General features: G+C 44.0%; 1 protein-coding gene across 1 annotated transcript in view; it reads left to right on the top strand.

Annotated features, from left to right (window-relative positions):
- The first annotated feature begins 12462 nt into the window (after positions 1-12462).
- TTLL9 (tubulin tyrosine ligase like 9) overlaps positions 12463-15926 on the top strand; it is a 33989-nt gene continuing 30525 nt past the window's right edge. The window contains exons 1-2 of the mRNA XM_044262188.1: positions 12463-12534; positions 15798-15913. Of these exons, the coding sequence (XP_044118123.1) occupies positions 12463-12534; positions 15798-15913 (188 nt within the window). The remainder of the gene's footprint in view (positions 12535-15797; positions 15914-15926) is intronic.

Genomic DNA, 15926 nt, shown 5'->3' with positions numbered 1-15926 from the left:
TAACTGGGAGTCTAGGTTTTCCTCCTCTGTATGATGGAAATGTGGTGGGAAAATTTAACAGGGGAGGCCAGCCCTGTCATCTGGTTTACATTTTAAGCTGGTCACTTTGACGCCTATCCAGAGCGAATATATTAGAGGGACCAAGCAGGGAGGCCAGTGAGGCGGTGGTGCCCTGGGACACAGCAGGAGCAGAGAAAACTGGAAAGAAGGGGACAGACTTAATATTTTGGCAGCGTAGCTGATGGGACTTGCAAATAGATTGGATGTGGGGAAAAGGGGGGAATTCTAGGACCATTCCCCATTTTCCTGCCTTGAAAACCACTGTTTGTGTCACAGGCGTGAAAGCAGGACCTCATCTATTCAACACATGTCTGTTGGGCAACAAGTTATACATGAGTCATTACACCAAAGATGTGCTGACTTGAGTTTCCCAGAATGCCCACCCCACAGATGGCGTAAAGAAATGCTGGTGGAGGGGTCTGCAGACTAGTTCCTAGTTCTGGCCCTGGCTTTAGCAGCTCTATGGCCCTGGGCAGGTGACCAAATGCCCCTGGATCAGTTTCCTCATTCATAAATGGGCAACAATTAACAGTGCCTTGGACTTGGACTTGGTTGTTGGGGGAATAAGCAAATTACATGTACAAAGGATCTCCATCACGTTAAAAGCTCTGTAAAAACACCAGCTGTAGTTATTAGGCTTAACACATTTAGTGTCTATGAACTGTTCCGCCTTCGGAAGTGTTAGCTGTTGCAAAGCTCAGTTTGCCTTAAATAAAAAGTCAGGGAGAGATTGTTTTGCAAAACCAGGAATATGAAGATGCTAAAACACAGGTCTCACTTTGTCACTTCCTTGCTTAAAACCCTTCAGCGTGGTTCATTGTGGTAGGCAACATAACAGTCTCCCCAAAGAAGTCTATGCTCTAATTCCTAGAAATTGTGAATATATTATGTTAGATGGGGGCATTAAGGCTGGTGGATGGAATTAAAGTTGCTAATCAGCTGATCATGAGATGACAAGACTGTCCTGGATTATTTGCATGGGCCCAATGTTATCCCCCAGGTCCTTAGAAGCGAGAGAGGGAGGTAGGAGTATAGAATTGGGGGGCGGGGGTATCTGATGGTAGAAACAGAGGTCAGGAGTGTTACGATTGTTGGCTTTGAAGAATGGAAGGGGGTTGGGAGCCGAGGAATGCAGGTGGAAAAGCAAGGAAACAGATTCTCTCCTAAGGCCTTCTAGGAACCCAGCCTTGCTGATACCTAAATCTTAGCCTAGTGAAACCCACTTCAGACGCCTGACCTCAAAAACTACAAACCCATACATTTGAGATCTTTTAGGTCACTCAGTTTGTGGTAATTACAGCTGGAATAGGAACCCAATACACCCACCAATATCCTTAGGAAAAACTCAATCTGTTCAGCATCGGATGCAAGGCCTTGTGGGATCCGGCTTCTGCCTCTCTGACTTTGAGCAAATTTCTTAACTTTCATGAGTCTCAGTTCATCTGTAAAATGGGGAGGAAAAACCTCTATAGGTCTGTAGTGAGAGTAATGGGAGGATATACTTCAAGTACCTAGTAGAGAGACCGGCACATGACGCATTATTATTATCATTCTCATTATTATTATCGTGGAGCATTTGACAAGGAGTTAGGAGGCCATGGTTCTGCTCTCCTCCCTAGGGCTCTGTTTCCACATTTGTAATAAAGGAAACAACAACAACATGGGGGTTTGGAAGCCTCATCTCTCCCCTCTTCTTCACTTTCTCCTGGCCCCTGACCCGCATTTGTTTCCACAAACATGCTTCACTCTCTCTGATTCCCATTTCGCACATACCATTCTCTCCATCTGGAATGTTCTTCCCATCCTGATTACCAGTCTAATTCCCATTTCTTCCTGCCAGTCCTTGCTGACCCCAATTAAAAATGGTAAGACCCCACCATTATGCATTCCCAAGGTGTCCTAAACTTCTTCCTCTATGGGAATACTGATAGTCTTTTTTTTTTTTTTAAGATTTTATTTATTTATTTGACAGACAGAGATCACAAGAAGGCAGAGAGGCAGGCTGAGAGAGAGGGGGAGGAAGCAGGCTCCCTGCTAAGCAGAGAGCCCAATGCAGGGCTCAATCCCAGGACCCTGGGATCATGACCTGAGCCGAAGGCAGAGGCTTTAACCCACTGAGCCACCCAGGCGCCCCTATGTATTTATTTTTAGAGAGAGAGAGAGAGAGTGCAAGTGAAAAAGAGCATGAGCTGAGGGAAGGGGAGGGGCAAAGGGAAAGGGAGAGGCAGAGGAAGAAGTAGGCCGCCAGCTGCTGAGCAGGGAGCCCTACAGTGTGGGGGGGCTCCATCCCAGGACTCTGGGATCATGACCTAAACCAAAGGCAGAAACTTAAATGACTGAGCCACCTGGGTTCCCCTCTAGTCTGTATTTTAAAATTTTTAATACCCCCATAATTTTTTTACCCCCATAAATTTTTAATACCCCCATAAATTTTTAATATCCCCATCAATATATAGAATATACTTTTGTATGTTTATAATTAATACAAATTTCAATCCTTAAAAATATTTATCATTCTACAACTCTTTTATTTTTTAAAGATTTTATTTACTTGAGAGAGAGAGAGAGAGAGAGAGCATGATCTAGAGAAAGAACAGGAACAGGGGGGAGAGGGAGAAGCAGACTCCCCACTGAGCAGGGAGCCCAATGCAGGGCTGGATCACAGACCCTGGGATCATGATCTGAGCTGAAGGCAGACACTTTAACTGACTGAGCCACCCAGATGCCCCTACAGCTATCTTCTATTCATTCAACAGTAGGTTTGGGGGATATTTTTATGTTGATATAGATCTGGACCATTAATTTTTATCACTATATAGTATTTTTTTAGAACTTATTCCATTTTATTAATCATCTCATTATGAGTAGACATTTAGATTTTTTCTAGTATTTACCATAATTATAAAGAATGTTGCAATGAACATCTTTGTACATATGACCTATAAACAAGGATGAGAATTTCTTTAGGGAAGAATGTCGTCTGGCACATTAGCTCCAAAGTGATATTCCCTGGGCTGTGTAGGTGTATTCAGAGAGCCTTTGGATATCTGTCCAGTAGTGGAACCAGGTTGTAAGTTGTATGCATTTTCAACTTTATGAGATATTGCACATTGTGTCCCAAATTGTGAATCTACCAACTGCATATGATAGTTCAGATTCCCACATCCTCAAAAACACTTGACTTTGAAATGTGTTTTTATTTTTGTCTAGATGATATGTTTAAAATAATATTTTATAATTGTTTTGATTTACATAGTTTGATGTTCTTATTGGCTAATGGAGTTTCTTTTGCTTAAAGTCCTCTATTCATATCTTTTGTCCATTTTTCTTTACTCTTATGAGGTGGGGGGTAGTCTTTTTCTTAATGGTTGTAGTTCTTTGAGTACTAGTCCTTTGTTACACCTATTGCCTCCTAGTGTGTAGCTTGTCTTTTAATGATCTTATATAATTATGTATTGAGAGAGAGGACATGAGTGGGGGAAGAAGGTAAAGGGATAAGCAGATTTCCCGTCAAGCAGGGAGCCCGATCTGGTACTTTATCCCAGGACCCCAAGATCACAACCTGAGCTGAAGTCAGAAGCTTAATTGACTGAGCTACCCAGGTGTCCTATTTATTTATTTGAGAGAGAGAGAGAGACAGAGAGAGAGAGAAAGGGCACAGATGAGAGCACAAGGTGGGGGGAAGGGCAGAGGGAAGAAGGAGAAGACGGGAATCCCACAAAGACTCCACCAAACACAGAGCTGACTCTGGTATTGATTCCAAGAGTCAGTCGCTTAACTGACTGAACAAACCAGGCACCTCACCCCCTTTTTAAACGTTTTAATCATTTATTTATGTAGCTTGTCTTTTAATTAAACTTACAATGTCTTTTGTATTATGGCAGTTTAGATTTTGAGAGAGCCACAGATTAATTTTTTCTTCTATGACTAGTGCTTTATTAAGAAATCCTTCAAGCATCTGCCTTCAGCTCAGGTCATGATCCCAGGGTCCTGGGATGGAGCCCTGCTTTGGGCTCTCTGCTCAGCGGAGAGCCTGCTTCTCTCTTTCCCTCTGCCTTTGCTCTGCCTGCTTGCATGCTCTCTCTCTCAAATAAATAAATAAAAATATTTTTTTAAAAAAGAAACACTTCACCACTCAGATATCATAAAATATTATGTATACATACTTATTTTTCTAATAGCTTGAAATATTTGTTTGCCATATTTATTCTTTAACGTGCTTGACTTTTTTATTCCTATGCAAAGCCAGTTTCTCAATGGCATTTACTGATTTATGATGCCACTTCTATTGTACATGAAGTTAAAACACACACACACCTATTTCTAGGATCCCCATATCATTCCTGATATTTGCATCTCTTGGGCTGAGAAGGTTTCTCAAAAGTCCTGGTTGGATTTGAAAAAATACACATCTTTTTGATATTGAGTCTTCCTGTCCGTGAACATGGTATATCCCTCCATTTATTCAGGTCTCCTTTAATGTCCTTCAATGTTTTGTAATTTTCCCTATGGGAATACAAACCCTGCAAGAGCAGATACTTGGTTTTGTTCATTGCTGTGTCCTCATAGAGTCAAGAATGAAGCATACTTGGGGCGCCTGGGTGGCTCAGTTGGTTGAGCAACTGCCTTCAGGTCAGGTCGTGCTCCTGGAGCCCTGCGATGGAGTCCCAGGTCCAGCTCCCAGCTCCAGGGGGAATCTGCTTCTCCCTCTGACCTCCCCTCTCATGCTCTCTTTCTCTCAAATAAATAAATAAAATCTTTTTAAAAAATGAATGAGGCATGTCATAGAGGCTTAATAAGAGTTTGTTGTTTAACAAATTTTGTTTAACAAAATGCATATATTTTATTAGATATATTCGTACATAACATATTTTGTTGCTATAAAACAAACAACACTTTTTTTTTTAAACAGTTTCTAATTAGCTATGGTGGTTGGTGTGTAGATCCAGGGCTGTGGAGAAACGAGGCAGGGAAAGGCAGGGAGCCGATACAGGGTGCAATGACGAGTAAATTGCTACTTCAGGTCACGCGCAGTGGAGAGATGAGACCGGATTGGTGTTCTTCACCAATTGTGCTCTTCAACTGCAGGGCCAAGAATGAACTGGAATGGATAGGGCAAAGGTGCGCACTGGCCGACTGGTGAGGAGGCTACTACAGGCGTTCAGGTGAATCCTGGCTTCGAGCTGGGGCCTAAGAATTAGAGAGAGTGTTCGAGAAAAAGCAGAAGTGGCCGCGTTACTAACTAACCAAATGACAAGGCCACTTAGTGAGGGGCTGAGGAAGGAAACTTAGAACCGTTGCGTTTACCAACAGCTGACAACTTTTCAGACTGAGCGCTCGCAGGTCCCGCGAAACGCAGCTGGAAGAGGCGCTGGGCAGTCAGTGCCCGCCGAAGGCAGCCAGTCCTTGGTGGAGTGCGCCCTAGGGTCGCGGAAGAGAGGGGTTGGGAGAGAAAGGTCCAACGAATAACGGGGTCTGGGCAGCCGCGGCGCGCAAAACTTTCAGGGGCTGGGATCGGACACAAGCCCACGAACCCCGCGGAGAGGAGGGCGCTCGGCTCAGCCAATCAGAGCGGCGGATCCGGGCGCCCTCTGTCGCTTTGGCAACGGGACGCGAGGCCTGCGCGCGACTAGGCAGCGGTTTGGGTCCGGCGCTGGGGGATCGTACCATGTCGCGCCCGAAGGTAGGAGTGCCACGGGATCCAGATGTTTTCATCGTCCTTCGAGAAGGGAGGGAGGCTACGGAGGCATCCGACTTGGGGGTCCCCGCGGAGTGGTTCTGGATAGAATGGGAGGAAAATGATGAATACAGAGAAAAGACTTCAAGCCCTGGCTGGCCGCGCGCCTCCGGAGGTGCTGCGCGAGTCCACCACCAGGCTTGCTGGCGGGAAAGAGGAAAATCTGGGATTCTAAACTGTAATCAGCGATTTCTGTGACCCTGGGGGAACCTCAGAATTTTCGATTTCCTGACCTGGAAAAGCTCTTAGAAATCCGTTCATCCCGCCTCTCACTTGCCTACCCAATCCATCCATTCATTCATCCTAAAACGCTAATCAGGACGTTCTCTAAACTGAGCCCAGTGCTGACCAGTAAGGACACGGAGGTCAATCAGACAAAACCCTGTCCCTTAGGAGTGCACGGGCCAACTACCCCACTTTAAAAAGGAGAAAAGTGGGGGGTGGGGGAAATGCGACCCAAAGAAGGGTAATGAATTACTCTGGAATCCAGCACCACCCCCCGCCCCCACTAGCCTGCTTCGTATCCCGGGCTCTACTTCTCATGAATTGGCACCCCCATTTCTTTAATTCTCTCTCACAACAAAAGAATGATTACATTGGCCCCACTCAGATAATCCAGGATAACCTCTCTATTTTAAAGTCAGTTGATTATATCTGCAATCTTAATTTCCTCTTGTAATGTAATGTATTTACAGGTTCTGGCATATTAGGAAATGCACATCTTTTGGGGGAGCATTATTCTGCTCTCCACAATATTCTATCATCAAATAATTAGAAAATGAAATTTAAAAAATATTATTTAAGATAGCATCACAAAATCAAATACTTATGAATAAATTTAATTTAAAAGGTCCCGGACTTCTGTACTGAAAACTAGAAAATATTGTGGGAAAAAAATTTTAAAAAGACTTAATTTAATGGAGAGATAGACCATGTTCATGGATTGGAAGAGTCAATACTTGATGATGTCACTTCTCAAAATGATCTATAGATTCAATATAATCCAAATAAAATCCCAACACACTTTTTTTTGGTAGAAATCAGCAAGCTGATTCTAAAATTTATATTGAAGTGCAAATAACCCCAAACTGCAAAGGCAATCTTGAAAAAAAAAAAAAACCAAAAACAACAACAACAGCAAAAAAAGAATGGAGGACTTATAGTACCTTATTTCAAGATTTACTAGAGGGATGCCTGGGTGACTCAGTCATTAAGCATCTGCCTTCAACTCAAGTCATGACCCTAGGGTCCTGGGATAGAGCCCCCATGTGTCTCTCTGCTCAGTGGGAAGCCTGCTTCTCTCTCTCCCATTCCCCCTGCTTGTGTTCTCTCTCTCACTGTTTCTCTGTCAAATAAATAAGTAAAATCTAGAAAAAGAAAAAAGATTTACTAGAAAGCTATTGTAATTAAGACAGTGTGGTAGTGACATAAGGGTAGACAAACACTCTAGAGATAGACCTACATATACACAGTCAACTGAATTTCAACAGAAGAATCAATGCAATTCAGTGAGGAAAGGAAAAGTTTTCTATTTTTATTTTTTTAAGATTTTATTTATTTATTTGTCAGAGAGAGAGAGCACAAGCAGGGAGAGTGGCAGGCAGAGGGAGAAGCAGGATCCCTGCTGAGCAGGGAGCCTGATGTGGGACTCTATCCCAAGACCCTGTGATCATGACCTGAGCAGAAGGCAGATGCTTAACTGACTGAGCTACCCAGGCGCCCCAGGAAAAGTTTTTTAACCAAATACTGGATAAATGTAAGGAAAATAGAACTGAAAATGTGAAGGAGTATACAGGATATAATAAAAAAAGAGTAGGATACCTTACAGTGCTGGGGGAGTTGGAGGGGCTTGAATGTGATACTGGGATAAGAGTCCATGTGCTATTGTAGGGCGTTAACTTCCATCAGTTTCATAAAGCAGTATCCTCTATCCATTCCACTGGCTTTTTGAGGGATAGGATGGTATGGTAGGCAGAATTCTAGTAGGCCCCCAAGATTCCCACCCTTTGTGTACACACCTTGTATAATTCCCTCCCCTTGAGTGTGGGTGGAGCCTGTGAATTTGATGGGATAGTTACTACCATGATTATATACCATGCATCATACAGGGGTGACTTGGATTGGGGAGGGTTGGAAGTCAGAGGGATGAGCTCCTGCTGGCCTAGAGGAAAGCAAATATCCTTGTTGTGAACTGCGTAGGGGGCCATGATGAAAGGAACTGCAGGGGGCCTCTAGTTGCTGAACGCAGTCCCTCATTAATAGCTAGCAAGTAAACAGAGACCTCTGTCATTGCAACCCCAAGCAACTGAACTCTGCCAACAATCTGGATGATCTTGGAAAAGGACCCCAAGCAGATGCATGAGAATCATAACCCAGGCCGTCACCTCGGTTGTAACCTTGTAAGACCTGGCCAGAAGATCCAGCTAAGCCATGCCCACGGAAACTCCAAGACATAAATTTGTATTATTTTAGGCTGCCAAGTTTGTGATAATTTGTTATGCAGTATTAGAAAACTAATGCAGATGACAAGTCTGTCCAAGTTGCAATGGTCATCCTGAACAAGACCAGTTTTGACTTCTTTTTTCATACCTGCAATTAGGGATTATACCAGGACTAAAGGCCAAACTGTTTTAGATGCGGTAGAAGCAAAATAATACCCACCCCCAACACCCGTTGAGGATTTGAAAGGTCCATTTTGGGTGGAAGAAATTAACTTCCCTCTGAATCTTTGACCCAGCCCCTTCTGGACCATGGATCTAGCCAAACATTCAAGTTTCAGTTTCTTCTGACAGAGCCTGCTGATCTCAGCCCTCAAAACTGGGGTTCAGGGTTGGACCTTTGGAGCACTGAAAACTACGTATTCACTCTACTGGTCATGCCTGTGGAACAATACTGTGAAGTGGGTCCTTGAATACTTGGAGATTTATTCCAAGGATCAAGTTGCTGGGAACATGTTGACCAATGTGAACGTGAACTTGGCCAGGCTGGTCCTTCCTGTCTCAGGATCTGGGCAGTGTTGTGTCTAATGGTTTGAGCTTTTTAATATCTGCAGTAAATTGAGCTGGGAAGGCAGGGTGGATATACAGAACCAGTTACATCGCTTTTCTTTTCTTCTTGCAGAATCAAAATTACAAGGGCCACGGATTGTCAAAGGGAAAAGAGCGGTGAGTGGTCCCATGCAATCTAATAAACCCAGAGCTGATGAACTACCTACCTTCCTTCCTTCCTTCCCTTTTTCAATCTCTCCATCCCCCTTCTTTACTTCAATAATGATAATGATAATAATCAATCACTGAGCACTTAACCATGTGCCAGTCTGTATTATCTCCTTGAGTCCTTACCACACTCCTCTGAAGTTGATACTACTATTGGGTCCATTTTATAGATGGGGAAACTGAAGCTCAGAGAAGCTAGGTAACTTGCTCAAGACTGTAGAATCATAGTGGCAGAACTGGGCTCCCAGGCCCATGTTGTATCTACCTATGCCCTCCTGCCTCCTTCAACGACCATGTGCTGGCTTGATAAGTCCAATGTCTACTCTACTCTATTCTTCTGCTTCCCTCTGTGGCAGTAACCTGTGTGCAGAACTCAGCCCCTCCTTGGATCCCCCAAATGGAATCCACTAGCGCAGAGCAGGAGGGAGCACTGTAGACTTGACTGAAGTTTTTTTGGTGGGGAATCAGAGGAGGTTACATCGCACACACTGACACATATTCTAGATATTTCTATTTCTTATTTCATTAGCTATTTCTCATTCTTATTTCATTAGCTATTTCTCATTCTTATTTCATTAGCTATTTCTCTTCTTTCTAAAGTCACTTCTGGCAGCACTGCCACCGAGGAGGGCATGTGTGGTCCCTGACCCTTCTATCCCGCAGTACCCATCAGAGCAATTCAGCACTATTCCAGGTGCTAACCCTGAACTTACACACCCACTCCCGCCCCAACCCCAAAAAAGGGCACTTCAGTTAATGGGATCTGTTTTAGGGTGGACACCAATTAGAGATGTGTTTAGCTACAAGTAATAGGAAACCCCACCCACAGTAGTTTAAAAAAAAAAATTGTATTAACTTTCCTCAAGTAACAAAGAGTCTGGAAGGCCGGTGAGGTAGTTCAACACTGTCAGAGCTGGTATCTCTCTGATGGTCTTGACCTTCACCCTATGGACACGAAGTGGCTGCTACAGCTCCAGCCTTCATGTCGAGATCAAGATGGGAAGAAGTAGGGAAAGGAAGTCTCAAGCCACATTTCTTTCTCTCTTTATTTTAACTAAAAGAATCCATGCTTTCCCAGAATGCATCCTCTTTAGCAATCTTTTAAGCTTTTATCTTACTGACCAGAATTGTGTGATGTGGACGGCCTCTGGCAGCATGAGGTTAGGAAAATGTTACATATGTGATGTTATACTCTCATTCTGTGGGCTGCTTTTGTCACACAAAACTGTATTTTCAGTATTTATCCAAGTTGGTGCCTGTAGGTCTTGATACATTTTAACTACTCTGTGTGTTCCATTGGATACGGCTGGTTATTTACCTACTTCCCGTTGAAAGGCCTTTAGGTTGTGCCTTAGTATTGATTTCCTCCAGAAGCAGACCCCGAGACAAGGATGTGAGAGCCGTTTATTTGGAAGGTTGGAAGGTGATTCCAGTAAGCACTGGCAGGGAAGTGGGGATGTGAGACAGCCAAGGGAAAGAAACCAATAAAAGGTCCATTACCGACAGGTTATTGCGGTGGGCACGTGAGGCTCAGTCCCACAGGGGCTTCCTAGGAGATAGTGCAAAATGCACTGTAGGCTCATCCCAACAGAGCCAAGAGGGGCTGGAGGATTTATCCATCAACTCTGGTTGTCATTGGTTGTATGCTGTTGGGGGAGGGGCACTTTGGATTTGCTTTAAGCCTCCCCTGCCCTCATCCCCCCACCCCTACTGTGTGCTGGCAGTGGAAAGCCCTCTGACTGACTTGCACAGGAATGGAGAATGCCCAGGGAACCAGGGTGGACCACCAACTGTGTGCTGCAGGTTATCTCTATAAAAAAAATATGAGCAGTTACAAATGAGCTTCCCCATAGCTGTCATGCCCAGTTGCATATGTAAGGTAGCTATCTAGTGTCTAGACCTAGGAGGGGTCTGCTGCATCTAGAGTATGTGCAAATTCAGTTTATGTGCAAATTCAGTTTTACTAAACACTGCCATGTGTTCTCCAGAGTGCCTTCTACCAGCACAGCAAAAGTTTCCAATTTTAGCCCATTGTTGCCAAACTTGGACTTTTCGAGTTTTTGCCAGTCTAACGTGTATGAATAGTACCTGACAGTTTTAATATGTCAAATTGCTCTCTAAAGATTTATCCAATTTCCAGTTCCATCAGCTTTAGAGGGTAATTATCATTTCCACATGCTTGCGAACACTTGGTATTTGTCTGATTTTAAACATGTCCCCCAGTCTGATGGATTTTGAAATTGTACCTCTTCGTTGTCTGGGATTAAATTTTTTAAAAAAGATTTTATTATTTTATTTGACAGAGAGAGATCACAAGTAGGCAGAGAGGCAGGCAGAGAAGGGGGTGGGAAGCAGGCTCCTTGCTGAGCAGAGAGAGCCTGATGCGGGGCTTGATCCCAGGACCCTGTGATCATGACCCGAGCAAAGGCAGAGGCTTAACCATCTGAGCCACCCAGGCGCCCAGGGATTAGATTTTAAATACTCCCTACGTAACTACTTTAGAGCAGTGGTTCTTAAAATTTGAGCTCAGTAGGGGAAGGGAAGGAAATCTGAAGGGGGAGGAGTCAGAGAGGGAGACAAACCCAGAAAGACTATGGACCCTGGGGAAACAAACTGTAGGTTTCAGAGGGGAGGTGTGTGGGGGATGGGGTGACAGGGGGTTGGGCATTAAGGAGGGCACGTGTTGTGAGGAGTACTGGGTGCTACATGCAAATAATGAATTGTTGAACACTATATCAAAAACTTATGATGTACTATACAGTGGCTGACAGAACATCATAGAAAAAATTAAGCTCAGGATCTCTCTGCTACTAAAAAATTATTGTAAACTCCTATTAATTTTTGTGTGGTTTATATTTATCAATATCATATTAGCAATTAAAAATCATTAATTGAAATATATTTATTCAGTCATTTAAAAAGCAACCATATATTCCACCTGGTAGCATAAATAATGTATTTTTATGAACTATAACTGTGTTCCCCCTCCCCCAAGTTTACTAAGATGAGTAGTCATTGTTTTTACATTTTTGTGAATTTCTTTAATGTCTGGCACAATAGAAAACATTTGGCTTCCCAAAGCTTCTGGATTCAATCTGTTGTGATACGTTGTTTCGGTTGAACAGGAAGAAAATCCAGCCGCACAAAGATATGTAGTTGGAAAAGGGAGGCCTTTATAAACCTCTGAAAGAGGGTTGGAGACCCTGGGGAATACTGGGACCACCCACCAAGAACCACTGTTCTAGGGAATTACAGTCCACATCCTTAACTCATCAGCATCCTTAACTCATCACTGTCTACCCTGAATCGGTATTACACCACTTTTGGCACAACCTAAGAACCCTAGAACTGCGTGCTCTGTTCACTTCCCTCTGGTCCTTGGTGCTGTTGTTTTAGTCATGTATTTAAACACTAAAGAAAGTTCTCCAGGCTGAAGGAAAAGTATACCAGATGGAGATTCAGATCAACAAGAAGAATAGTGTGTGGACACAAAGCGGGAGAGAGACTGATTTTCCAGAGACTGTAAGCCCTTTGCTCTGACTAGTAGTTAGGTTGGTGCTGATCGTTAGCGTTCTCCTAAAGCTGAGTGGAACATGGCCTGGGCTGAAACTTTATTTACTTATTTTTTAAAAAGATTTTATTTATTTATTTGACAGAGAGAGATAGATCACAAGTAGGCAGAGAGGCAGGCAGAGAGAGAGGGGAAGCAGGCTCCCTGCTTAGCAGAGAGCCTGATGTGGGACTCAATCCCAGGACCCAGAGATTATGACCTGAGCTGAAGCCAGAGGCTTAACCCACTGAGCCACCCAGGTGTCCCTGGACTGAAACCTCAGTTACACTGAATTCACTCCAGGCCCTCCTGTACTGCTGTTTTGAGCTTCTGCTCTGGGAGGGGGTGGACAGCATTTCCATTTTTGTTTGTTTATTACCGTTTTTTGGTTCACTTTTAGATTCAACTCTGGCAAGGCTGCCTGAATGCACACACCCCATCAGTGTGCGGGAGTATGGGTTTTCTCTCTGCTTTACTGTGTTCTCTACTCTTTCTTTCGTTTTATTTATTTATTTATTTTAAAAAGATTTTATTTATTTATTTGAAAGACAGAGATCACAAGTAGGCAGAAAGGCAGGCAGAGGGAGAGGAAAGGAAGCAGGCTCCCCACTGAGCAGAGAGCCCGATACGGGGCTTCATCCCAGGACCCTGGGAGATCATGACCTGAGCCGAAGGAGGAGGCTTTCACCCACTGAGCCACCCAGGCACCCCTGTCTTTCTTTTTAAAGGCTTTATTTATTTATTTGACACACAGAAGGAGTACAAGCAGGGGGAGCAGCAGGCAGAGGGAGAGGGAGAAGTAGGCTCCCACCACCAAGCAGAGAGCCCTACGTGGGACTCAATTCCAAGACCCTGGGATCACGACCTGAGCTGAAGGCAGACGCTTAACCAACTCAGCCACGCAGGCTTCCCAATTACTGCTTCTTTTTGCTGCAGTGTTGATCTGGTTTGTTTTGGTTTTGGAAGGGGCCTCTTCCAGATTTTGATTTGGTTAGCCACCCTACTTAACTGTCTAAGCTCAGCTGCTTTCCCCTGGTGCCTGCAAGGTCTCTCCTCCACTGCTGGCTCATACCTCCACTGGCCCGCACTCAGACACCCCTAGACCTAGAAACTTCAGCATCTCTCTGCACCCCCACAAGGGGTTTCTATCTGGAATCAGTTGGTCATGTTTCCTTTTGCCCATGGCTCTCCACTAGCCCCATAGTCAAGTGTGATATTTATTTTGTATACCTTTTTCCCCTTGTTGTTACTATAGGATTAGACGTCTTTCATATCCTTTTATGTTGTAACCTGTAGCAGAAATCCTCTCTTTGGTATTTTAATTTACTTGGTTGTTGGGAAGGTTGAGTATCTTTACACATTCGTACTGGTAAGTTTCCTCTCCTGGGATTTGCCTGTTCATATCCCTTAGGCACACATTTCTATTGAGTTCTTTGTCTTTTTATTTTTTTTTTAAGATTTTATTTATTTATTTGACAGAGACACAGGGAGAGAGGGTACACAAGCAGGGAGAGAGGGAGAGGGAGAAGCAGGCCTCCCTGCTGAGCGGGAAGGCCTATGCAGGACTCGATCTGAGGACCCTGGGATCATGACCTGAGCCAAAAGCAGATGCTTAACGACTGAGCCATGCAGGCGCCCAGAGTTCTTTGTCTTTTCCTTAATGACCTGTAGGAACTCTTTTTGTACTTGGTCCTAATGTTTTATGGATTGTAAGCATTGCAAATATTTTGTCTTAATCTATGGCCCGTCCTTTAACTTTATTTGTGGTATATTTTGTTACCGAGTTCTGTTGTAAGTACAGAAAGGTGTATACGTCATAAGTTTACAGCTCAATGAATTTTCATCAACTTAATATGCAGGAAACAACATCACCAACACCCCGGAATGCCGTTCATGCCCTCTTCCAATCATTCCCCCCCAGAAATAGCCATTATCCAGACTTCTAAAGATATGTTACATTTTTAAAAAATTAAATATTGACTTTGAGATAATTGTGGATTTGTATGCAGTTGTAAAAAATAGCACAGTGAGATCCCATGTGCCCTGTACTTGGTTCCCCCAATGGTAATAGAGAGTGAAACGATATAGTACGGTATCACAACCAGGATACTGACATCCGTAAGGAAAATTCCCACCACTATAAGGATCTCTCATATGACCCCCTTTTTTTTTTTTTTAAAGAATTTATTTATTTATTTGACAGACAGAGATCACAACCAGGCAGAGAGGCAGGCAGAGAGAGAAAGGGGGAAGGAGGCTCCCTGCTGAGCAGAGAGCCCAATGTGGGCTCAATTCCAGGGCCCTGAGATCATGACCTGAGCCAAAGGCAGAGGCTTAAACCACTGAGCCACCCAGGTGCTTCTCTCACATGACCCTTTTATAGTCACACCCACTACCTCCTTCTCCCCCCCGCCTGCTTCTGCAGTCTCCCACTTCCCCCACAATGTCCTTAATGCTCAGCAACTGCTAATCTGTTCTCCCTTTCTTTCTTTCCTTCTTTCTTTCTCTCTTTCTCCCTTCCTTTCTTTCTCCCTCCTTCCCTCCCTCCCTCCCTCTCTTTCTTTCTTTCTAGATTTTAGTTATTCATTTTTCAGAGGGAGAGAGAACACAAGCAGGGGGAGTAACAAGCAGAGCAAGAAGGAGGAGCAGGATCTCCACTGAGTCAAAGGCAGCCGCTTAACCAATTGAACCACCCAGGTGTCCCTGTTCTCCATTTCAGTAATTTTGTCATTTCAAGAAGTTATATAAATGAAATTGTACAGTCTATAATAACATTTGGGATTGGCCTTTTTCAACTTGGCATAATTCCCTAAAGATGCATCCAAGCTGAATATATAAATATTTCACTCCTTTTTATTGCTGACTAGTATTCCACTGCATGGAGGGACCACTATTTGTTTAACCATCAAAGGTTAAAGGACATCTGGTGTAGTTACCAGTTTGGGACTATTTTTTTAGGATTATTTATTTATTTATTTATTTGTCCCGAGAGAGAGAGAGAGAGAGAGAGAGAGAGCAAGCAAGCACAAGCAGGGAGAGAGGCAGGCAGAGGGAGAAGTAGGATCCTCACTGAGCAAGGAGCGTGATGTGGGACTCAATCCCAGGTCCCGAGACCCTGATCTGAGCCAAAGGTCGATGCTTAACTGACTGAGCCACCCAGGCGTCCCCCAGTTTAGGGATACTACTAATGAAGCTGCTGTGAACATCCCTGTGCGGGTTTCTGTGTGATCCTGAGCATTCCGTTGCCTTGTCTTGCAGAGAGCAGAGAGCGTCCATCCGATTCAAGACCACTCTCGTGAATACGCTCATGGACGTCCTTCGCCACAGGCCAGGCTGGGTGGAAGTAAAGGAGTAAGACACCTCC

The sequence above is a fragment of the Neovison vison genome, chromosome 8 (genome assembly GCF_020171115.1).
Source record: "Neovison vison isolate M4711 chromosome 8, ASM_NN_V1, whole genome shotgun sequence".
Lineage (NCBI taxonomy): Eukaryota > Metazoa > Chordata > Mammalia > Carnivora > Mustelidae > Neogale > Neogale vison.
Note: the sequence above shows the minus strand (reverse complement) of the source record. Positions and strands in the feature narration are given on the sequence as shown.